Source organism: Dermacentor silvarum, chromosome 2 (assembly GCF_013339745.2).
Source record: "Dermacentor silvarum isolate Dsil-2018 chromosome 2, BIME_Dsil_1.4, whole genome shotgun sequence".
NCBI classification, from domain to species: Eukaryota; Metazoa; Arthropoda; class Arachnida; order Ixodida; family Ixodidae; genus Dermacentor; species Dermacentor silvarum.
The window spans coordinates 185,349,605-185,373,217 of NC_051155.1; the positions used below are offsets into that span (position 1 = coordinate 185,349,605).

The 23,613-nt window shown below is 47.5% G+C and overlaps 1 protein-coding gene across 1 annotated transcript in view; it reads right to left on the reverse strand.

Moving 5' to 3' along the window:
* The window catches only part of LOC119440605 (uncharacterized), a 252,249-nt gene that overhangs the window by 163,505 nt on the left and 65,131 nt on the right, over nucleotides 1-23,613 (reverse strand). The window contains exons 2-4 of the mRNA XM_049662978.1: nucleotides 6,039-6,343; nucleotides 4,249-4,431; nucleotides 2,072-2,306 (exon numbers count right to left, since the gene is read on the reverse strand). Of these exons, the coding sequence (XP_049518935.1) occupies nucleotides 2,072-2,306; nucleotides 4,249-4,431; nucleotides 6,039-6,343 (723 nt within the window). The remainder of the gene's footprint in view (nucleotides 1-2,071; nucleotides 2,307-4,248; nucleotides 4,432-6,038; nucleotides 6,344-23,613) is intronic.

The window sequence follows — 23,613 nt, forward strand, 5'->3', positions numbered from 1 at the left end:
AAGTTTTTTTCAAAAGAGCGTTAGAAAAATAGGGAGTTTTAGTATAGCGGAAAACACTTGCGTTAGCGTTAGCGTGCGACGCAACGCTGACGCAAAGAAAAGCTGCACTGCGCGGTGCGAGGTAGTGGTTTAGAATAGCGGAACGGAGCAAAACGCTAACGCAAATGCACTTGGGCGCCATCTCGAGGAGGATACAGCAAACATGAGCGAACCCTCTCGTTAAGCCTACTCCGCCGCTAATCGAGAACGTATATCGAAAACAACGCCCGTTTGTCACTTGTACGCCGCTGTCGAATCTAAAGCAAACACGAGCATTAGTGGGGAACGAATGAGCGGAACAGTGCAGACCAACGACTTGATAGATCCGAAGTGTACGGCTCTCGCTTCAACAGGCGCCGCCATCTTGCCCTACGTACGGAACCCCTTGCGTGCGTTAGCGTTAAACGCTATATTCCGGAAATCGCGTACGTACGTACGTAAAAGTTCTGCGCATGCGCAGCTTGCAGCACGCAACACTAACGCTAAATTCTTGCGTTTGCTGTTTTCCGCTATACTAAAACTCCCTAATGGCAAAGCTTTTGATAAGGTGTTGTTGTGAAGTCCAAGCGTCCGATCAGCCACGAATGATCCATGTGTGGTGTCGTGCCCAGTGCCGGGAGAAGGAGATATCCAGAGAGTTGAGAACAGCGTTTTATATACATATGTACATATTTTTATACAAGGGCTCCATGATTATCGGAGCTTACTACATGTGAAGTCGTTGCATGTCCGAGCACCTACATGGTCGAGCGTCTAATGGTCAAGCGTTCACATCGTCGAGCGTCTTTCACAACACATCAGGACCCCGTTTCAATCCAGCTAATTTCCCCCTTTCACTCGTTGAGGGAGTTCACTGAATTTCTTTTAGGCCAATCACAATTTTCGATATGCTCGTAATCTCCCGCCCATGATGTGGCATCATTTCCCGCTGGGCTCCGCCTCCAATGTAACCTGATCGCCCCCGCACACCAGGCAACAGGTGGTAACTTAGGAATCAAACGTCCAGGTAGTCCCCACGAGAAAGCTCGATGTGGCGTTCAGTTTGACAGGCTCGGGAGACTGGCCTTCGCGGAAACCACTGTTTCCAGCAGGGAAGGCGGCGGCTGCCGTCGTCTCGGAAGGGGGGCTCCTGGCTTGCGCTTGATCGTCGGCGCTGGGCGTCGTCGTAGTCCGGGCGGGCGCTGGTGCTTCCCGGAAACTACCCAAAAGCGACGTTGTCGCTTGAGCGCCGCACGAGGCCGCTGACTCATTTCACCCTGGGGTCCCAGAACTCGTCTCGCCCATCAGCTCTGGGCGGCTGAACGGCCGGAGATACACGAGACATAATTGCTCGTTCATTCGCCCCAGGTGACGCTGAATTAGTCGCCAGCTTCTTGGCCTTGAGAAAACGACGAAGCGTGAACCCAGCTGCAGGTCTGCCGGTGAAGCCTTCTTTGTCCCGAGGGACCGCCAGACATGACAGTGTATAATTACGCCACTTCATATATAGCTCCCACATATGCCGTAAGAACGCATAGGACATATGTCCTTTGCCCCCATATGCCGTATACTGTAAAATATTACGCACTGATGCCTGGCTGTCAAAAATCGCCGTACAATTAACGCGTGCACCAACAGTCAAACAGAAACACGGTGCTACAACAACGCACGTGCCGTTGCATGAGGGCTTTCAGGCGTCTAAAGGTGTGGTGGAGCGCTCCCGAACGACTGCTCTCCTCCTCTCCCGCCACCCCCTCCCCATGTGACGGCTGCGGGAGAGGACGATGGCAGTGGCCTTTCACACCAACGCTACCTATAAAATTGTTACAGATATGTTGGCTAACGGCTCCATTCTCGAAAGAATTACGTAATGAAACAGCAAGCGCTACCTAAATATCTTACCGCAACAAATATACGCCTTCAAGCGCAGCATTGCTTTCATAAAATGTACAGCTTTCTAGGAGCATTATGCTTTTCGCTTACAATGACAATCATCGTCGATGGTTTCTGGAGAACATTTATGGACAGAGAAAGTAGCGGATGGCTCACTCACTGTCCCAGGCTCCCCCGCAGTTGACCTCCTTGAGGACGCACTCGGGGTCTGGCTCCAGCCTGTGGCCTCCTGGCCAGTCTACGCGCCCTATCCAGGACCGCGAAGAGCCACGATCCGAGACCTGGTAGGCCCCACTGCGCAGTGGCTGGGCCGCATCGCGGAACTCCGTTTCGCGCACGGACACGAATCCCCGAGCCCCGGGGCTGTAGTCCAGCAGCACGGCTTTACTCTGAACCTGCGCACACGCACAGATTCAGTGCTGGCACGTGGTGAAACTCTATGCAAGGGTCGCCAGGTTAAACGTCTGTACGTCTCTATTCTCCTCTTTTTTTTCGAAAAAAAATTTGAGGACGCTTAAGCTTCGCCTTTAAGAGTGGAACGCGATAGCATTCAAAGATACCTGGCTGCTTATCAGGCTTTTTTCTCGTATATTCAAATTACAATCCGACGCTATCACGTCTGTAGTTTTGTGGTTAAGCCGTACATTACGATTTTTTTGACGGATTTTACTTTGAGACATTCAATTTTTGTCCACTAACACTTTGCGCCACGCGGAGGGCCTGTGTGGTCGTGGTGGTTCAGGATGATGTGGTTCGGTATGATTATTTCCGCCAGACTCCGATGCTTAACGCCGATGCCGAAGCCAACACCGACGCCGACGCCGGATTTTCTGCGATACGGGGCCATTAACGCTATCGCGTTAACATGCCATGGAGCGTGTGGCTGGTGCTGCCATTGGGCCCGGTTGAATGAGAAACAGAAGAAACACCACCGACACGTGTGCCCAAATTTATTCTTCTCGTTGTGGTGTATACCTCTTTTTCAATTACGTGGTACTTATGAGATGTTAATTGTCGCCCTTAATTGGCGCCGGCTAATCCTTTTCACAAAGAGATATCAAAAAGAAATCGCTTAAACACAGTAAAACTAAAAGTCAACTCAGAAACACACCAACACAAAGTCCAGTCACATAACTAAAGTCAACACAAAGTCCTGTCACATAGCTGCACTAAAATCAGGGCACATAAGAAAACACCGATTAGATTTATATGAAGGTACATCAATCCAAGCATTGAATGGGCTAAAGTCGAGCCAAATTAAACACATAGAGTGAGCTTATAACAGATAAACGCTCTACTCAATTGTTTTTGAGAATATTGCTCGATTCTAGAAATCTTTGGGGGGTCATTAACACTCGTTCTTGCAATGAATATGCTGGGCATGGACCTAACGTCTTCCCGAAGCCTGCGGTCCACTTCTATAATATCGCGTGCTTAGTGTTGTTTCTGTGCGTCGTGTCGCGGACATTCTAGCAGATGATGTTCTATATATCCTCCTACGTGGGGGGACAAGTGCATTCCGGACTATCAGCTCTTTAAATTTTGTAAAGGAAGCTTTTTGTATAGGTGGTACCGAGGCGCAGGCGATTACTCGGCGTTTCAAAGGCTCTAATTGAATCCAATGTGGACGGGATTTTAAATTGAAGCGAAGGGTCCATGTAAAATAAATCTGAATATTTCGAGTTCTATCTTAGTATGTGCCACAATTCGCCTTGCGCTAGAGGGAGGCCATATGTGCAGTTATTAATAAGCGTTTGTCCAGCTGCCTTGTATGCTGCAACATTCCCAGGCATAGTGCAGTGGCCAGGTGTCCCACTGGAACATTATTGTGCGATTTTCTTCACTTGCCTTTGTGAGTTCCTTTACTGTCTCGTAAACTAACGCCATGTTTTGCGAATTATGTACTTCTTGTTGTAAGCAGATAACAAAGGTATCATGGCACCACTTCAGTGGCTGCGTTAGCAAGCCTATCGTCTATAACGTTTATTATAAGTGACAAGGTAAGGCCGGAAGTTAAAATAATAACAGTTCTTTACTTGAGAAACTTTGCAAAAAAGCAATCCGTCAGGTAAGTGTCAGAAAGAAATAAAGGAAAGTCGCGGCCTAATCACGTACTTTGGGATTGCAAAATGGCTTCAGAACTTAAGCTCGCACACACCACACCAAAATCAATTACTTCACTCCTGCGCGCCTATACAAACGAATAAATTCAGCTGTTTTCTGGTGGCAACTCTGCTCCGTAAGCTTTTGTAGGGGAGTGTACGTATGAAGTAAACTTGTCTTTTTTATTTTTCATTGTCATTGATTTGGGCGATATACACTTATAGCACGACTCACTTGTCCCCGAGCGTCAGCATAACTGGGCGATGTCGGCAGACTGGGGAAAGTGCCGTTGATGAAGAAGGACCCAGCGGGCAGAGCAGCAGCTCCATTCGACGGTTTCGACTTCGACGACCGCCACAAGGCTGTGATGAGGAGCGACACGGCGTTGAAGTAACGAAAGGCCGCGTAGACTTCACTCTGCAAGCGAAGATAACCAGGGAAGAGAAGCGTGTGAACGCGTTGCCTTGATGAACACACAGCGTAAAATCAGCACAAAGGACTACAACCTCTGTTTGCTGTCACTTCGATCCACCTAGATAATATATATGAAGATTTCGAGTTCTGATCAAACCTTGTCGTTCTGCAACCACGGACTCAGACCTGTCTTAGTAGGTACCTCAATCCGCCATGTGTTAGAAGGAGTCCAGATCTGACATTGTCAACATGCGCTTGTTCAAGTGAGGATGAAGTATCCCCTTGTGGATATAACGGCAAGGCCTTCCAATTTTCTAGTTAATAATTTGTATAACCTATATTTCTCAAAATTCTTTTTTTTTCATTCTTGACCTATAATACCGCACGATTCCTGGCTGAGTGTGTTGCACCATTTTATTCAGGAACTGTGAGCGCTTCGCGCCTCATCTCGTTGCAGATCTACTTGCACTTGCTCTAAACGTCCAGCCGTAAGCATGCTGCCGCGGCCACACAGCATTATCAGAAAAGTAGAAGTCTAAGCGTGAAGGGAAATAAAATTTACATTTCCTGATTTATTTATTTATTTATTTATTTGTTATGAGCTGCAAATGCTGGTAACAAGTTACAGATGTCACCACAACGTTATATTATTAAATGAACAAAGAACGATGATTGGTGAAGTCATACATTTCAGCTATTTAGCAGTTCACAACCGAATGCGCGGCCATCACTAGCAAATAAAAAAAAATGAAAACACGCAAAATATACCGTATTTGCACGTAAATAGCGCGATGACGGATATTAGGCGAGCGGGGACTTTCTCCGTCCTTCAAACTCAGACAAATGACTGACAAGGACCGACTGAGTTTGAAAGGACGCATAAAAGCGAATGCCCGCAGGACCTCATTCATAGTTACTGCGAACTGCTGTCGCAAAATTATGTGAAATGATGAGTGCTGACGTCTTTGTCACTGTCGGCAAAAACAAAACAAAACGACCTCGTCCTCCCTGAAACCAACCAAGCCAAGGTGAACCCGCCAAGCCACCGAGCTAAATTGGACAGGAAGCACTGCAGAAATGCCCGCGACACAATCGAAAGGGCAAAGCCTTTCGAGGATTGAGCGGTGATGCACCGCGCGACTCTGAAGACCACTCGTTTGACGCGCCTGCACAACGGCACCGATTGTCTTGCTCAAGGCTGCGATTACTACGCCGTAAACACATTGACGCGGCACTAACGGTGTTCTAAATCAGAAAAAAGAAGAAAGACGACGCGAAATGCACATTGGTCTAGCTCACTGCTGTTTGAAGCGCTAGAGAAAGTGAAAGAAAAGAAAACGCGTTATATTCGTGCAAATACGGTAGTTAGTATCAGTCACATAACCAACCAGCAAGTCATATCACCTCCATCATAGTCCGACGCACACAGACTGTAGAAAACAGTCTTCTAGCGTTGACAAGCATAGCACAAACACTTCAAAGGTATTCCCTTTAAACAAAAGAAAGAAAGGAAAGATTGAGTTTTTGCGCAGTTTTGCAATACCGCACGGAAAACCACGAAGGGTCATGAAATCCAAACGAACACGCATGTTGTATGCGTATACACTTACGGCCGAAGTGCGCGCAGCCAATTGTCGGTAGAGTTGCTGCGTGCGGCGGTCCTTCCACAGCTTGGCGTAAGACGTGTCGGTGGACACGAACGTCACCACGAACAGGGCGCGCAGCAGCTCCGGCGCCGCAGCGTCCAGCGCGAGCAGGGCGGGGGAGAGCAGTGCGCGCGGGTGCAGGGCCCTGGGTGCGCTCACCAGGAACAGTGCCACCGAGGAGCCCGCACTGCGGCCCACCCCCTGCGCGTGCAGCGCCTTCAGGGCGCGGCTCAGCAGGACGCCCCACGGGTCCATGGACAGCAACACAGCTGCGCAGAGCGAAATGGGGCGCGAGGCTCACCAAGTGCCACAAATGCGTCGCGCTCGCAAAGCATAGCTCTTTCAAAGGTTTCAACTTTTACACCGGAAACAGAGTGGCTGTCACGCAAACGTTCAGTTTTCTGAACCGCACCGGCTTTTGGTCGATGGTGCCCGCAACGACGGTCGAGAATGCGAGGCCAAAGGCTGATCGTGCGCTGACATGCTATTAAACACGGCATAATAAATAGGAAACATCCACCATTGGAGCCTGAATTAGGACTCCTGTGGTCTGCATAACCGCAGAACATGGAATTCACCGTCATCTCAGTGGTCTCGGGAAGTGATGGTTTAACAGATAACTGGCTCTCGTAAAGGTGATGTTGATGTTGAAACCTTTTTTTGCTTGCTTGAGTGTTTGCCTAATTCCTATATTATGGCGCGTACCCTCTACCGGGGGATTGGCCAGGACACCGGCGGTTAAACGTGTAGGGGGAGAGAAACCTTGAGACAAAAAGTATATAAAGTAATATATAGTATATAAGTAATATAAAGACAAAAAGTAAAGGGTAAAGCTGAAATTGTACAAGGAAGTTAAGTGGACAAACTAACGTTAGAGCCACTTTTTTTTCCCTTAGAGGAAAACGTGTACATTATGAAATAATACTAAATTTGAAGGTAATAAATTTCAATCAATTTCAAACTAACTTTGAGCAATAACAATTAATAAATGAGTAAGTTTATTAGCTTTACTCCTTGTGCCACAAAAGAATTCGCAGATGGTCATGCATAAGTTCCTGTGGCTAAAAGTCAATGTAGATGCCCCAAAGGTGAGAATATTTTAAGTGCTTGCATCAACGTCTAATTTTCGGAATATAATTTCGAAGTACTTTTTTCTCTGTATGGTAAATTGACGGCAAGTTAATAGAAAAGCTAAAATGGTTTCAGGTTCTTTGCAGATATGGCATGGAGGGGATCGACAACGTCAGGCGAGACCTGTGTAAATAAACATGTAAGGTAGAATACGACATCTTATTTTGGGAGGGCGATTTACAATTTACGTGTGGGATACCATTGATTGTCCCAAGGGAAAAGCAAATGGTTAAAGTCTGTTGTTTGGAATGTCTGTTTTGCAGAGTATTTTAAAAGACAAAATGTTCTAAATCTAGCCGCGGTGATATCAGCAGAAGTCGGCAGAACAGACATGACTGGTCCATCTAGAGATGCACGCGCAAGTGGTCGGTCATTTCATTTCAAAACAAACCACGGTGACCTGGTACGCATGTCAAGCGTACCAGATGTAAGGTCGAAGGTATTAATGTTTGTAGTACATTAAGAACTGTATTTTCTGAGGATGAGGTGACTGCTGTGCACACTGACAATGAATCGATGACTATTACAGCTGTCGAATAATTTACAGGAAGTTTTCGAAGAGCTAAAGTAATTGCTAATAATTATGCCTCAAATATGGGTCTAAAATCAGGAACTCGCAATGAATAAGACCAGGATAGCGCCTGCGAAAAAATGCCTACACTGGCTTTCTCTTCGCACATAGATGCATTCGTCGCTATTACATCATTGATTTTCATTTGCGCCAAATGATCTTGTAATCGGCCGCTTAAATATCTAATGGGAAGTGGTTTAGCATTGGAAGGAAATATGTCATCAAATTCAATCTTAATAGTTTTTTGCGGGCTTTTTTTGGAGGGGAATGATCTTGCGTATCTGAACTTTTAATGGTTCTAGTTGTGGTTGCACCAAGGGAGTATGCGGACTGTGTAGATATGGACCATGTGTCGTCGAAGAACGCAGAACGCAGATAAATACAAACTGCGATCGTCTCAATGAAGATTCGTAAATGTTTAAGTAGGCTTTTACAGTAAGAATGCGAAATCTGCAAATAGGCATGTGCTATTGGGCTTCTTGATATAATACATTATTAGCAACAAATTTTGCCAAACCAAGACCAATCCGCCGAGCGTCTCCTTCCGAAAACGAGGGGGTTAATCTTGTATGCTGACCCACCAGATAATTAAACGTACCCAAATTCTAATGTGCGTTGAACATACATACGATAAATCGTAATGAGGGTGTCCCTTCGTGGCCCAGAGTGGCGGTGACCGAGTTTGCGAATCATGCCAACAGCGCACGCTGCCTTAGACGTAGCATGTTCGATGTGGTTGCGCCAGCTAAGCTTTGGTTCGTATGTAACGCCAAGATATTTATAAAGTCAAGCGGAGAGATTATTTCTTGACGGTATTGGAGAGAAACATTAACAGACATATTTAGGGAAAATACAATAAAGACAGTCTTGCTAACATTTAATGACATACGAAGATCCTCAAGCCAATCTTCTAGTATTGCTAAATATAACTGTAGCACCCTATGCAATGAGTGAATATCACTCGCTGAAGCTGATGATGATGATGACCTTAACGCCTTTGGAGCAAACCCCTTCACGGGCACCGGCCAAGAGTCGGGCAGATTTTACACATGTGCTAAGTGAATAAATTGAGAAAATCTATAATTTCGATGAATAAATTAAAGCGAGTAAATTCCAAGACGATTCAGTGGACAGTCATTCTATATACAAAAGGAAAAAAAAAAAAGAGAAAAAAGGTATACATATACCTTTTTGGTGTTGGAGTACAAGTTCCTGACCGGGTCTCTATCATATCTGGTAGTTATATTTAACAAAGTGTATACAAGGCATTCAAATGTTATCTGAGACTAATAAAAATTACGCGTTTCCTCTTGTTTTACAAATTATTTGGCGCTAAGGATCCGCCTGCAGTCACACTGACACGGTGTACAATCGTGCTCATGCAGTCGACAAGAAACATGCCATTTCTTTACGAATGAATTCGTTATCGCTTTAATCACGTTCGTAACCTGCCGATGGGCTAGTAGGCGGCTACTTCTGGCAGAAGAAACGCGGCATCTTGTTGCCGCGCTGACTCATGCCAGCTTCTTGGCGTGCCGAGCAATCAACGCGGCACGAAGCGCCCTCAGTACGGGGAACTTGTTGCCGCACTCGCCGTGGTGGTCATCAAAGTCCAGGTCGAACACGGCCAGTCCGTCGGCCAGCTCTGCGGCAAAGCCGACGCTTCGTGGCCCCAGAGAGGACATCCAGCCCCGATCGCCATCCCAAGCCACGAAGCACTCGCTCACGTTGTCGTGCCAGTGGTGCCAAGGCTGGCTGCAGATCTCGCGGAATGGCACGGCGCGAACGAAGGTGGCTGGCGACCCGACGTCATGGAGGCTACGGTTCTTCAGCTGGAACTTCAAGCCGCCGAAAGAGACGCCGATGAGATATCGCGGCGCCGTCGGCTGCTCGACTGCAGCGACCCCGTTGCTGGATGCGTAGTTGACGGTGCCGTCGACCATTGATGACAGCAGAGTCCTCGAGAGCTGGTAGATGAACTCGAGTGACGAGCCCTCCCGGACACTTCGGCGAGGGTGCGGGCAAGTGGCGAACGCCGGACGCAGCTGCCTGCCGCCGTAGCCCTGCGACGGCGGCGAGATGACCAGCATGTCCTTGGTGTCAGCGTAGATCTCGGTGTGGTAATAACGCACCTGCTGCCGCAGGTCACGCGGCAGCACCACCGCCACGGACACGCCTCGCACAGCCATTATAAGGTCGTGAACGCGAAAAGCGTGCTTCAGTACCTCCACGTCCTCTAGGTAGATGGCCAACCCGCCCGCACCAAGTCGCTGCGCCTCTTCCGAGAGCTCCGTAGCGAAACGCGCGGTGTTTTGCAGAGCCGCGTCCAAGTGGTGGGCCAGCAGGCGGTGGCCTCCCAGCGTTATGAAGAGGTGACTAGGTGGCAGAAATTCGTGGGCCACCACCTCTAGGAACAGCTTCAGATTCTTGGTGATCACCACCTTACCCTTGGCATTCACGTCCACACAACAGAAGGCGACGTCCGTGCACAGCTGCACGGGGAAGTCGTACACCTTGAAGCCCGGAGAGCGGACGCTGCTCCGGTCATCGTAGAAACAGAACAGCAACCACGATGAGGATCCAGACTTGCGTTTCTTCGGGTTATCCCCCGACGCGCTATCCGCAGCCGGGCTCAGCGTGGCATCCTCGACCACGAAGCGTGTTCTGCTGCTGGTCATGGTAGCTGCCATTGTCGTCGTCTTTTGTGTCGTGGTTGTCGTAAAAGATGTGGAAGAAACTTCTGTGGAAATCGCGGTGGTTGTACGCACTGTGCTGGGCCAGATAGACTGATTCACCGGTGATTCTCGAGGTGGCGACGAACTCGAACTCGAAACCTCTCCTAGCAACGAACTGTGGTGCAGGTTTTCTTCCGAACCTTCCATTACTCCGTTGTCGCCAGCCTCTATCGACATATTGAAGCTGTTCGACACTTCTCTGTAGTAGTCCTCGCCACTGGCGAACGCTGGCGCTTGTCTGACCGTTACAGCGGTGCTGTTGTGTTCTAGAGTATCGCCACTGTCGGCACTGGCTCCGTTGTGCATAGTACGGCCTTCTTTCAAGGCATCTGCTTTCCTCTCTGGAAACGCGGACGCGTTACTACTTGCCTCCCTAGCCGTGTTCGCTTTTCGCCCATGCTTCGGGACGCCAGTGGGTACCTTGCCAGACGACAGCGAAGCCACGTGCTTGGAATGTATGTGCCGGTGGTCTGGTGCTGGCTGCGATGGAGCGGCACTTCCTCGTAGTGGGGCCACGGGCAGTGTGACCCGGCTGACCGCTGTAGTCATGGTCTCGTTGCCTGCATCATCATGCCAGTCAAGCACGATGAGCGTCAGCGCAGCGGCGATGCCGCAAACTCCTAGGAGAGACAGCACCGCGAAACTGGTGGCGGCCGTGCCCTTGCTCAAACCTTTGACGATGATGCCCCGCCGGGGGCGAATACTGTCAAGAAAAGCTAGCGACGACTCTCCGCTCATTATGGAACAGTTGCTGGGAAGGAGTGGGGCTGAGAGAAGCAGAACAGTGACAAGGGCTCGTCCACGCCGGCCGACGGTTTCGGCAAGGAATCAAAGGGGTCGTCAGATCGGCACGTGTCACGGGCGCACGCCACACGTGTGGCACCGCACTTCTTCTTTAACGCTATAGGCTTGAGCCAGCTGCATTGGACGATCTTTTATATGGTCTGAAGGGCAAAATTCTTCAACACACAAACAGTTCTTCTTTTACTCAAACATTGTGAGTGGTAGTACTTAAGATACCAGCAGGTGAGCTAAAACGAAATTTACAACGAGGAGTCATTTATTAACCTGAAACAGTTTGTAACTGCTGCTGATATTCAATGAAGTGACGAAGAAGGAACTGACTATAGTGAGGGGGCCCTTCACTATAGCCACAGCACTGTAGTGACGGGTAACTGCAGCTGATGCAGAACCTCTGCAATAACTGTTGTTTCAATACAACAAGCTCGAAAGGATGCACCGGGAGTGTCTTCGAGTGATCATGGGTCACCCTTTGCAGAAGGGGCTTCCTCGGGGCGCGCAAGTCCTGGTGCATAAGGCCAGGACGGGCGAAGCACTCACCGAAGACGTCCTGGCTAAGTAGCGCGCATACTCCGCTTCAAGGAAGACGCGAGGTCATCAGATGCAACGTTTGGACAACGAGGAAGAAAAAGACACGGAGGCGAACGTGATGTCAACACCAGTGACGTGCAGTACGTGCGACATCGGTGTTCGACCGACAGTCAGGCATCTATTGTGCGACTGTCCCGGTCTCGCGACAGTAAGAGAGAAAGACAAGGGACGCGGCATTACCTCACTGGAGGCATGGACCACGCCACCCCCTCAGGCCGATGCCCGGCGAACTATCAACTCTTTATGAGAGTTTGTGCGCGAGGCTGGCATGACCCGCAGGTTATGAATGTGCAGTTTTTGTGTGTTTTTTTCTTTGTGAACCCCGCCATTGACCCTTACCCCTGCTTAGGCCTCTGAGCCATCCTTTTCATTAAAGTTAATTCTCTCTCTCCGTCTGCTTTCATGGCGACAGTCATCGCCATGAAACCAGACAGGAATAACAGTTATTACAGAGGTTCCGCATCGGCTGCAGTTACCCGTCACTATAGTTTCATGGGGCCGTGGTAAAGCGTCGCGTTCCTGATAGATGGGCTCCGAGTTCGATCCGCGTTGTGGATTTTTTTTAAAGGGAATCTGTATATCGCTAGCCGATTGGTTTGTACGTCGCCTGTACGGAGAAACTATCATCATCAGCAATAGCTCGAGCGTTGTCGTCTTCTTCCACAGCTGACTCGTTGGCGGCCCTCGGCACAACCACGCGAACGCGCTCGTGCCACTGCTCCCATGTTCGTCGTCGTCGTCGTCTTCTACAGCTGGCTCCGTAGCCGCTCATCCTTCCAGCGTAGAATTTCACTTCTCTTCTGACGTCGTAATGGGGAGGCCGCGTTTACGGCGGTATGAGCCATTAATAGTCTTACCTGACGGACAGATTTAATTTTGAAGCAATTTGATTTTGAAGAATCGCGAGCGCCGATGTGACCACGGCGGACTGCGGGCATACCGTCAGTGACGTTTTCTCCGTCACTGAAAATACCGTAAAAATACCGTACACACTATTATGAGGGGCTCCCTCACCGTAGTGAGTGCCGACGAAGAAACGCAGCTGTTCTCAAGCTAAACCTGTGCAGCAGTGATTAAAGAGAGCGATGTCGCCGTTGTGGCATTGACAATCTACGTTTCTTGGTGCTACGGTATATTTTGCAGTAGGCGAAGCTATTTTTAAGGCGATTCCAGTCTTCACGGAGCAACTTTTGACAACATTTTCTGAACGCGTAATCTAGATGCCAGCTGTGTCGGAATTGACAACCTCATCCGGTCGTTCTCTCCTGTTGCTATACTGCTTCTCCTTATGCGTATGTGAACATTCCAATGCGTTAAAGCTCCTGAATAAGGGTGGGGTGGTGCCTGTTGTACCTTCTGAGATAAGAAACGCGCGACCGCTTAGCGGATCAACTTGCTTAGCTGCAGAATACAGAAATACATTATTTAATTTAGGACTCTAGCTTTTGGTGGGAAGCTCGTGCACGATGAAGGAAACGGAAGAGTTTATTTACTACTTGCTACATATTACTTCTTGTTGCTGGGCTAATTGGTTCATATTATTTACGGTGTGTTACGACGCAAAACAAAGCTTCCTGTCCTGGTCTTACTTCACTTTGTTTCGCATCGTAATACACTGTAATAAGATATAACATTGAACTCGCTTTAGACGTTAAGCCTCATTCCGGACGTTTCCCCCTTTCCTTTCTTCCTTTCATAGTTACTGTTTAGATTATACTAATGACTAAGCATTTACTAAATGTTCTAAAGAACCGAGTGGATGCATTGTAGTTACTGTCAAGACGCAGTGACCAAATGCGAAAGAGTTGTCATTGCTTTTTGTTTATTATTATTTTTTTCTGCACGCACTGCTTTCTATGCCGCTGACGAAATAGTGCAAGCAATAAAGTGTTAAAGCAGATGATACAATCAAGACTTGGTAGACAACTCAAACTTTAAGAGATAACGCTAGAATGTCGCAAGGACACAGCGACCCTGTATATACAGGGTGTCCCAGCTATCACGCAGCACGATAAAAAAAAAAAGAGGAACGGCGTTACACGAAGTAAACCTTGTGCGTATTGTTTCCAGTACAGTGGAGTAGCCGCCAGTATTTTTTTCGTTACTGAGATTTATTTACGTAATTGTAATTAATTATCTAACTCGAGAAGTACTGTCCTAATTATCAATGTGTCAATGGGAATATTGTAGAGCAATGTGAAAAACTCCCGATACAGCTTTCTGTTTCTCAATACGTGCTACATAAAAGTGTCTTTCCGAGCGTGAAAGAAGCCCGCGAACACATGCTGAATTGCCGCGCGACTGGCCGCTCGAGGCACTTTGCGTATATTCGTGGGCTTCTTTCACGCTCGGAAAAACACTTTTATGTAGCACGTATTGAGCAACAGAAAGCTGTATTGGGAGTTTTCATTTTGCTCTAAAATATTCCCATTGAAACTTTGATAATTAAAGCAGTACTTCTCGAGTTAGGTAATTAATTACAATTACGTAATTAAATCTCAGTAACGAAAAAAATACTGGCGGATACTTCACTGTACTGGAAACAACACGCACTAGGTTTGAATCGCGTAACGCCATTCCTCTTTTTTTAAATCGTGCTGCGTGATAGCTGGGACATCCTGTAGAATTACAGAGAACGTCTAGAACACGTTCGATCGTCCTGACCGTTCTTTGAGGACGCTGTTTACAGAGTTCCAGTCGGCCCTTAAAACGTTCGATCAGCGAGACAAGGTCGTTTGTGTGCTTCGAATTCACCCTTGTTATCAAGACCGGCAACCGCAGACGGCGTAAACACAATCATGTGAAAGGGTTGTTATCGTTCCAACTCCGGGGTGAAAGTTCCCTCGAGATGCCATAACTACCAAGCCTTGATTCGCAGCGTTTTTTTTTTTCTTCGAACAAATACAATTTCGCTTCTATTGCACTTAGAATTGAACCCTTGAAAACTCATCCATGCGCGTCGTTTGTCGTTCGAGCGCAGGTTTCTTTAATGGTCTTGGGCACGCACGACCTTGTTTGGTCTCTCGTAGGATGGTTAAGATCGCTCCAGAAATGCCTGAAGAATATCTGTGGCGCTTTAGCGTGAGTGTATTCTATGCTGCATTCGCTTGTAGGCCCCACGGGGAAGCGCAATGAGCGCGCATACACTCCGTTGTATTCCACAGAGTGAAATGGCGTATGCCAAAATTGCGACTCTGCTAAAAATATACGATGCAAAGAGGGGATACAGAAAAGGCAATCGTAAGAAGTGTGGCGATCCCCTCCACATAAAACGGCGCAAAGCATACGTTTGCAGCGTCATCACAAACATGTGACCACAAGCACGGTATAGTAGTGGCCAAATAATGTTAAACTTTGCGCTACGCAATGCTGACCTTGAGATAGGGCTATTTTGTGCATGTATTACGTGTGCAACATTTGTAACATATCCACTGAGTTGAACCAACGCCTCCTAGTCCAAGGCCCGTGCAATTCGACCCATGACGTCATGCTACCTTTGCCCGACTGCCATAGAATCTAATGAGGATGCTCCCGAGTCAGCTGCAGTGATTTTGGCGTTACCACTTTCGTCACGCCGGGCTTGGCAATGAAAATTTCGGTCCAATTAGCATGACGTCATAAAGCAGAGTGCTCAGGCCAGCTACCTTGGAGGCGTTGGTTAAACGCTCCCACTTGTGCTCAAGATTGTCACGTGGTACACTGTAATTAAACTATGTTTGTTTACACCCTCTTGCGAGCGTATCTTGTTTGTAAAAGCGCTGATTAAGAAGAAAATAACACCACGCACACACGGACGAAAATACCTTACTTGCTTTACTGCCTGCTTAACCGCATTCTGTAAGTACGCGTAGCTTTGTGGCTTCACCATTCGAGTCTCTAAGTATGACAGTGTTCGAAAGCGTAAACTGTCGCGTGTCATGTGCTTTCAAATGGATCGACACGCCCGAGAAACGAATGACTTTAGGCACGCTCATTTATATTATTATACGATATTCGCGTAAACTTAATTTGCGTTGATTTGGACAAACATATGCAGCAAGGGCTAAACTTAAACTTATTGCCTAATTCAGACAGATATATCGAAACTTATAATTTCCCCCCATTGCTGACAAACTACAAATTCAATAATCCAAGGTGTGGAACGAGGGCTCTCTTCGTTTTCTAAGGGAGCGGTTTGTAAAGCAAATCACTCGAGGCATTTAATGAACTTCACCAAAAGACGCCTATATAGGTGGCAGAAGCAAGAAGCTAGAAGCCTGCAAAGGAAGCGTCCTCTCGACAAGCAGCGGCGCCTTTCAATAGCCGCGCCTCAGCAAATCGAATTAGGAAAGCGCGAATTCTTGCACGAGTCTTCTTCTTCCTCGCCTGATTTCAGTGACTCGCCAGCTAATGGAGCGGAGGAAATGAGAGGGTGACCGACAGGCAAAGGAGACAAACTGGGCATGGTGGACATTCGAGAAAAGAAAGGGTGGACGACCGGAAATGGATCTCACCCGGAAGGCACAGTGGATGGACTCGCAAGGACGCCCTGAACAACAACCACAGCAGTAGCACAGCAAGGCTCACCAGCGCAAACAGTGGAGGATAGAAAAAGAAAGAGGCAAAAACAAGCGCTTGAAGACAGGACGACAGCGACGTCTGTGACAATTGAAATGGTCTTCCGGAGAAAATGTGGGGCCAGCTAAGCGAAGTGAAGAATAAATCAGAACGGAAAGAAAAGAAACGATGCAATGGCGTGCACGTCGCACTGTGTACGAATAGATGCCTATACACTCGCGAGCGCCGACCGAGTTAAGTTCTGCCGGGAAGAGAAAACGAGGGGTGAGAATGGCACCACGCATTCTGTCGCGCAGAAGCCATGCAGTGCTGCGGGCTTTCCAGCTGACGTCAGCCAAAATGGTGAACTAGTGCGCCAAAACTACGCACGCGTCGAAGCCCGTGTAATGTTCTGTAAGCAGTTGAAAATTTCGGCGCTTCTAGGAGTTCGCGAATGAACTGTACGCAGAACGAAAGCGAGCGCGTTTTCGGATCGCAGAATGATGTATAAATAATGGCTCGAGGCCTATTCGGGGAAATGGGTTAAGCGAAGGGTGAGCGGTCTAAGTGAGACCAACTATGGAAGCTTTATACATTCGACGCTGCATGGCGAGTTAAGTTTAACTTTCAAGTTAGCGCGGGGCCTGTCCGAATGCGCGGAGAAAATTTAAACTTACAACCACCGCGGAACAACTGCAGTTTTTATTTGCGGACACATAATGGTGACCTTCAACAGAGTTCTACAGTTTTGCTGGGCGAGGTGCATGTGCGGCTTTCATCAGAAATTTCAATGCCATTGCGCGAGAGACCACCCTTGTCCTTGTCCGGCGCAATTGCCTTTTTTTTTTTTTTAGCTTAACGACGTTCAGGGGATCGAGTGTATCGATGCTCCTAAGCTTCAGTGGGCCAGTCGTGCACGGCTGGTGACGGATATTATCACTCGAGGGAAAGGCCTCCGAGATAGATGGAAAGGGTGTAATATAAAGGCAGAGAGGTTAACCAGACCTATTTCTGGAACCTGCGCAGGAGCAAGCTGATGCAAAGAGAAAGTGAAAGAGAAGTAAGTTTTGATGAGGTCAGTCTCCAGTATCCTAGCCGCCTATTTATTTGGCTGAAAGAATGCAGTTATTTGGGGGGAGCGTGCAGGTGCGCTATACCAGTGCCGCTCGGTCACGTCAGAGATCAACGAATCCGTGCGGGAACCCCGGAGGCCGCGACAGGTGTCGGCACTACCGAGCCGCTTAGGATGCGCGTCCTACTTACATTCCCTCATCACTTCCACTTTCGTGTCACTGTCTGCCCCGACCCGGGTCCGTGCGGCGCTATGCCCACTTAACATCCCAGTTCCGCCCAGTAGCCGGAAAAGCGTCCCTCTCCCTCCTCACTCGTCTCGCCTCGTTGACAAAACGGTCAACCACGCCCCCGAGTTTCTTTCCTTTTTTCTTCCTACTTTCTTTCCTCCTTTATTCTTTTTTTTTAATTTCTTATCCTCGTTTGATTTTTCTCTTTTCCATGTTGCCTTATTTTTCCTTCTCTTCTTGCTGCTCGCGCCTCTCCGCCAAATATTTCCCTTCGGAAGTAGCAGAAGGGAGCGGAGTCAAGTATAAAGATTCAGCTGGCGCATTCTGGTTCGAGAACTGTTGCAACATATTGCATCGCTCTGACGAACAAACAGCCCGGTATTCTCAAACGAATCCTCCACTACAGGCTATTTCATTCAAGGCACCGCGGGCAGCGCCAGCACTTGGCTGAGGTATATTAACTGCTCTTTAACAATTCTGCTCTGTAGCTAACGAGCTGTAATTTAGCAGTGAGCACATACAGCACCTACTCGAAGGCAATTGTATACAGTGCCTCCAGGTTGTTTTTCAATTGACTCCTTACAGCATAGATCTCCAAAGCCCCTCTGAAGTGGAACAACTTCATTCGTGGAGCGTAGCTGCCCGCTCATTTGGTGCCGTTGATAAAGAAGTTCCAGTGAAGGCGAGTGAATACGGTATAGGGACCGGGGAAATACTAACTAACTAACTAACTAACTAACTAACTAACTAACTAACTAACTAACTAACTAACTAACTAACTAACTAACTAACTAACTAACTAACTAACTAACTAACTAACTAACTAACTAACTAACTAACTAACTAACTAACTAACTAACTAACTAACTAAATGACGACGCTCCAGGCGTCGCTCAGCCACGGAGGCTCGCAAGCTTTGTTAATCTGCCGCCGTCACATTTTCGCGCCAACCTTCGCACTTTGTTTTATTTTTATTTCCCCATGCAATGAAGTATGGATAGTTCAACACGTCACTCGCTCGACATGCACTCAGAGCGCATTTACGACCGCGCTTTAAATTAGGCACTCAATCTTCGACTCTGACCAGTGCCCCAAGGCGAACAGACAAATGTTATGCATCAGTTATAGATACGAAACGCGATGCGTATATGACGTCAGGCGTATAAGGCTTCTACTTTGGGGAATGTCTGCACATAATAAATGCCACCAAATCTCCCTCCCCGGTCAGAAAATAAATAAATAAAAGGAACACGAGTGCCATTTTACCGAAAATCTACGAATTGCAGAAACACAGTAATATCGAGCACAGGAATGCACGTTGATATGTTTTGTACGAGGCGGCACGCATAGCAAGACTGAGTGGGGGCCTTTATCGCGCATCCTGCACGAATGCAGAATTTCCAAGGCATATTTACTTAGAGGTAAAAAAATATTATCCTCGCATTCGTAAGGCTTAAAGCAAAGAAAAGGGAGAACTGGAGACAGAAAAGAGGTGGCCAGAGCCACAGCGCCCAGAATCAAACCAGGAGAGTCTTGTTGAGCCAGTAGCAATTCGGTGAAAAAAAAAGTGACAGCGATTACGCTCCTCTTGACCCGAGCAAGATGGTGAAAGCGAACCAGCCCGAAAGAACTTCAAACCAAAGAAGTAACACAGCTCAGGTTAACGAAATGGTTACGGTCTTCGCCTTCAGAAGAGATGCTCGTTTTCTTTACCGTTATGAACAGAAAACAAACGAAAGAACGCAATCCTTATTCCTTGCAGCTAGGTATACGATGCACATGATTGCCGAGCTTCGTCGGTTTCCCAAATAATAAAAAAATGGAGAGAAGCACCGTGGACAAGGCGGTCTGCAATTTATTCTCGCTGCAACACTTTCTTGGCTCATTCTTTTTTTCTTTCCTTGTCAATACATTTCACGCCGCATGCAAAGCTGGAAGAAGGGACATCGGCAGACAACGGAAACTGCGCATTCGTTCTAACAAATACGTCGAAGCAGCGCTTGGTTGCGCTTATTCATACGAATGCAAATGCGACGGCATCCTACACGCAGCCGACAAACAAACAGCCACGGCTGAAATCGGGAATGGTCGGCATAGAAGCCGCTATATTGCTGCTGTATGCTAGAGGGCATTGCTCGAATGCCACAAACACGATCATTGCTCGGTATTTTGAGAAAAAAAAGGAAAACAGCGGAGCGTGGGAGATAGGTGGTGGAGATTAAGCGGAGACTGCAGGTCCCATCTTTGCTTTAACATTATAGGATCCGGACTGCAAATTACGTGTCGTTCTGGCTCTGCAAGTGCAGCGTAGTAATCGTTGCTTGTGCGAGAGATACGGGGAGACATTACAGAAGTCCCGAGATTCGGGTGAAAAGAACGCTTATCCAAGCGCGCAACGGAACTCGGGAGCCAAAGCGGGCGGCTCACTGTGTCTCATCTTGTCCGCGCACGAAGCAAGCGCGGGCTCGGTACGGTACACCCGAACCCGGCGGTTAATTAAGGGGCGGTCGCATGCAGAGCGTGGCTCTGATTGCCAGCGGCTTTTCATACCACGCGATGAGCGACGTGCGCACGCCGTCTGTGTTCGCTTTGTCAGCGCGCGCTCGTGTTTTGGCCGCGGAGGGCGCGGACGCCGAGAGGAGAGGGATTAGGTGGTTGCGGAAGGCGCGCTGTCCTAGTGCTGCAGTCACGCTGATTAGAGACGACCCCTCTTTCATCTGCCTGGGTCCCGCTGGAACGAGGATGGTGTTTCGATTTCCTTGCCGTTTTTAGCGCCTGAAGGGGCTGGAAATGCTAAGCTGACAATGCCCAATTCCGCCCAAACGCGCACGTAGCTTACAAATCTTTCTAGCTGCGTACGTAAATGCCACTCAATTTACCGCGAGACAGTGATGAAAATAATAAGACACGCAAAAAGAATACGCTGTTTTGTCTACGCGGGCAGTTCTGCGCTTGCTTATTTTTTGGCGATTTCGTTCGGAGATTTGCACTGTCATTAGAGGCGCGATGAAAGGCAACACTGAATCAGTTTATACAGGTCTTCTAAAACAACAACAAACAAAAAAGCACTATTTTTTTTTGGCTGAGAGAAGATTTATTATTACCGGAGAAAATGATTGTCGAACTTACATACATTCTCTTTTTTTTCTGTAAGTTTCGCGCCGGAAACCGATCGAGTGTTGGTATACGCCAGTGCGACGTTGAGAATTTCGTATTTTTTCGCATTTTGGTCACTTTAGTGTAGCGTAAGTTCACGAAACGGATTAGTTCGAGTCTTTAGTTTGTTTCATAAGCAAGGAAGTCCTTTTTTGCCGAAAAACGCCTAACTAAACCCATGTAAACGCTGTCAAAGTTAATGACGTCAGTCCAAGGTGGTGCCTATACCTATAAGGGTGGCGTAGCCGTGTACACGTCCTTCGTTCTTGTGTCATTTTCCGGCGTATTAAGCCTCCTGTACCAGAACAAGAGTGACTGTTTTGCTATTGCAAAAGCGTACTTTACTAACACAGCTTGACTCAATATCTTCCTCTTTAGCGCAGATATCTGAATAAGAGTTGAAATCTCGAGCATGGTTTTCTGCTGCATCAGTAATCAACGTCCCAGCCAATTTCACGAAGTGATCAAAGCGAAGAGCTTGTTTTCTTTCTTTTCTTTATGTCTTGCATCGGCCCCCTTTATACAGTTTATGGAGAGAAAACTGGCGCTAGCTTGGTGTTGTGCCCCTGGGAATGCCGGGATGTGGTGACTTCAGATCGGCATCTCTCACGGAGCTAAAGCCACGAAACCGTGAAATCGCGTCTGGCTGACAGCGTCCCGTCTGCCAGGATGGTTAATTATTTAATAAGATAGCGTGTAAATTGCTTATTTTTTATGATTATGTGAAAACATGCTTTATCAAGTCCTCTGTTTTTCAATTTTGTCGAACGGCGGGCGCTAAAATTGAAAAAAAAAATATATATATATAGAAGGACTGCGCTGACTGTCCACTGAATCATCCCTCCTGTTCTACCTTTCTTCGACTTACTTCTTGTGATCAATGTGAGTAAACCATAAGGGAATATGTATTTCAGAAAACAGAGACTTTATGTGATTATTTATTTATAGGAAAGCAGTTGCACATGTGTGGTACTGACTATGTCTTAAAGCCAAGCCACGTTAAAGACAAAGCCTCGCACACCCACATCACGGCATTCCAATGGTGGCACAGCGTCCATTAGAAAACTCGCATAGACTGCAGCGACAGATTCCCCTCTAAATTAAAGTCGCTTGATAATGTCGAAGTGCCGCCACTTTTTGAACTCTGCAGCCACCGCGCGACCTCCTCGCCTCCTCCTCGCACCTTGCATGTTCCCTCCGCTGGAACCGGTTTTGCACGCGTTTTTCTGCATGACGATTGGTCTCCCTGCCGTCGCCCTTGGCAACGCGCGGATCTTGCGTTTTGCTTGGGTTTTCTTTTTCGTTGGCGCCATTTTTCTCCTTAGCTCGGCTGGCTCGGCGCAGCGAACGTTGCACGCTGTGTTTCCTGCGGTGTTGCGCTAGTGCTATGCCGTGCTGTTGCGCATATAATTGCGGCAAGAAGCCTTAAGATGGTTATGCAGTTTTTATGATACCACAAGGAAAGCGTGACGGCTTGTGCAAGAAGCAGTGGCTGCACAACATTTACAGAAAGAACTTTGCTCCGACAAAGAACAGTGTTCTTTGCGAGGTAAGGAGCCTTTCTTATTGCTCGTATCAAAGCATCCCCTAATGCTGCATTTTTAAAATTCTTCCGGTCTGCTCATCATCGTGTTTGCTGGGACAACTTGTACGTTGCATAAAAATGGGGTTGTCCTCAGTATGCTGAATATTCTGCTGGGACTCCGTCACCTCGCACGTCGTCAACTGTTATTGAGTCGGAAATGCAGCCCTATAGGTTCTGCTTTCCGCTGTGAACAATTATGTGCGAAGATATACAGACTCTCGATCGCACTTTTCGTGATTGCCAGGATTCGTTGCCTGTTTTACTGAAAATTAAAATAGCTGCTTGTAGAGGAACTTTCTTTCCGGCTTACTTCGATGTATGCGTCAGTCACTTAGATATAATGAATGCAGGCCCTGAAGAAATGAATGACAAGTATAACCGTGGTATAGCGGGTGATGAGTGCTAGCTAGTCCACACTCGTTTCTTTACTTCTTGAATTTGCTTTGAATTTGGCTGCCATGCACGCATGAGTGGGTGACGATTATTATTGGGTTTTTCTCATGGATACAGGCAATGTGCAGGGGGTGTTCACATGATCGCGCACGCTTGCTCGCACTGAAAGTGCGAAACCGTCCTATTCAGTTTAGAGACCACAGCGCAGAAGCTACTTTCACAATGAGAAGGCAAATGCATGGACTGACGATGCACTCGCGACTAATTCATTATAAGAAGGCACGCTGAATATAATACCCGCGGTACGCATGCGCGCACAGGCAAGAAAAAAAATTCAAGGACCACAAGTTTAGTTATCCCTACGTGGATGAATGCGAAAGCATTGCGACCACCGCGTGATTTCTATGCTCTTTCAGTCGTCTTAATTTAACTTCGGCTTAATTAACACCAAAGATCGAGGTTTCAACTCCCAACAAAGGTCGTGGGTTCGAATGCCTTCATTAAATCTACCTTAATTAACTTCGCCTTAAGTAACACCAAAGATCGTGGGTTCAACTCCCACCAAAGGACGTGGGTTTGAATGCCTTAATTAACTGCACTTTAATTAACTTCAGCTTAACACCAAAGGTCATGGGTTCAACTCCCACCAATGGTCGTGGGCTCGAGTGCCGTAATGAAATATATCCTTATTAAACCTGCTTTAATTACCTCGCCTTAGTTCACTCTGCCTTAATTAACT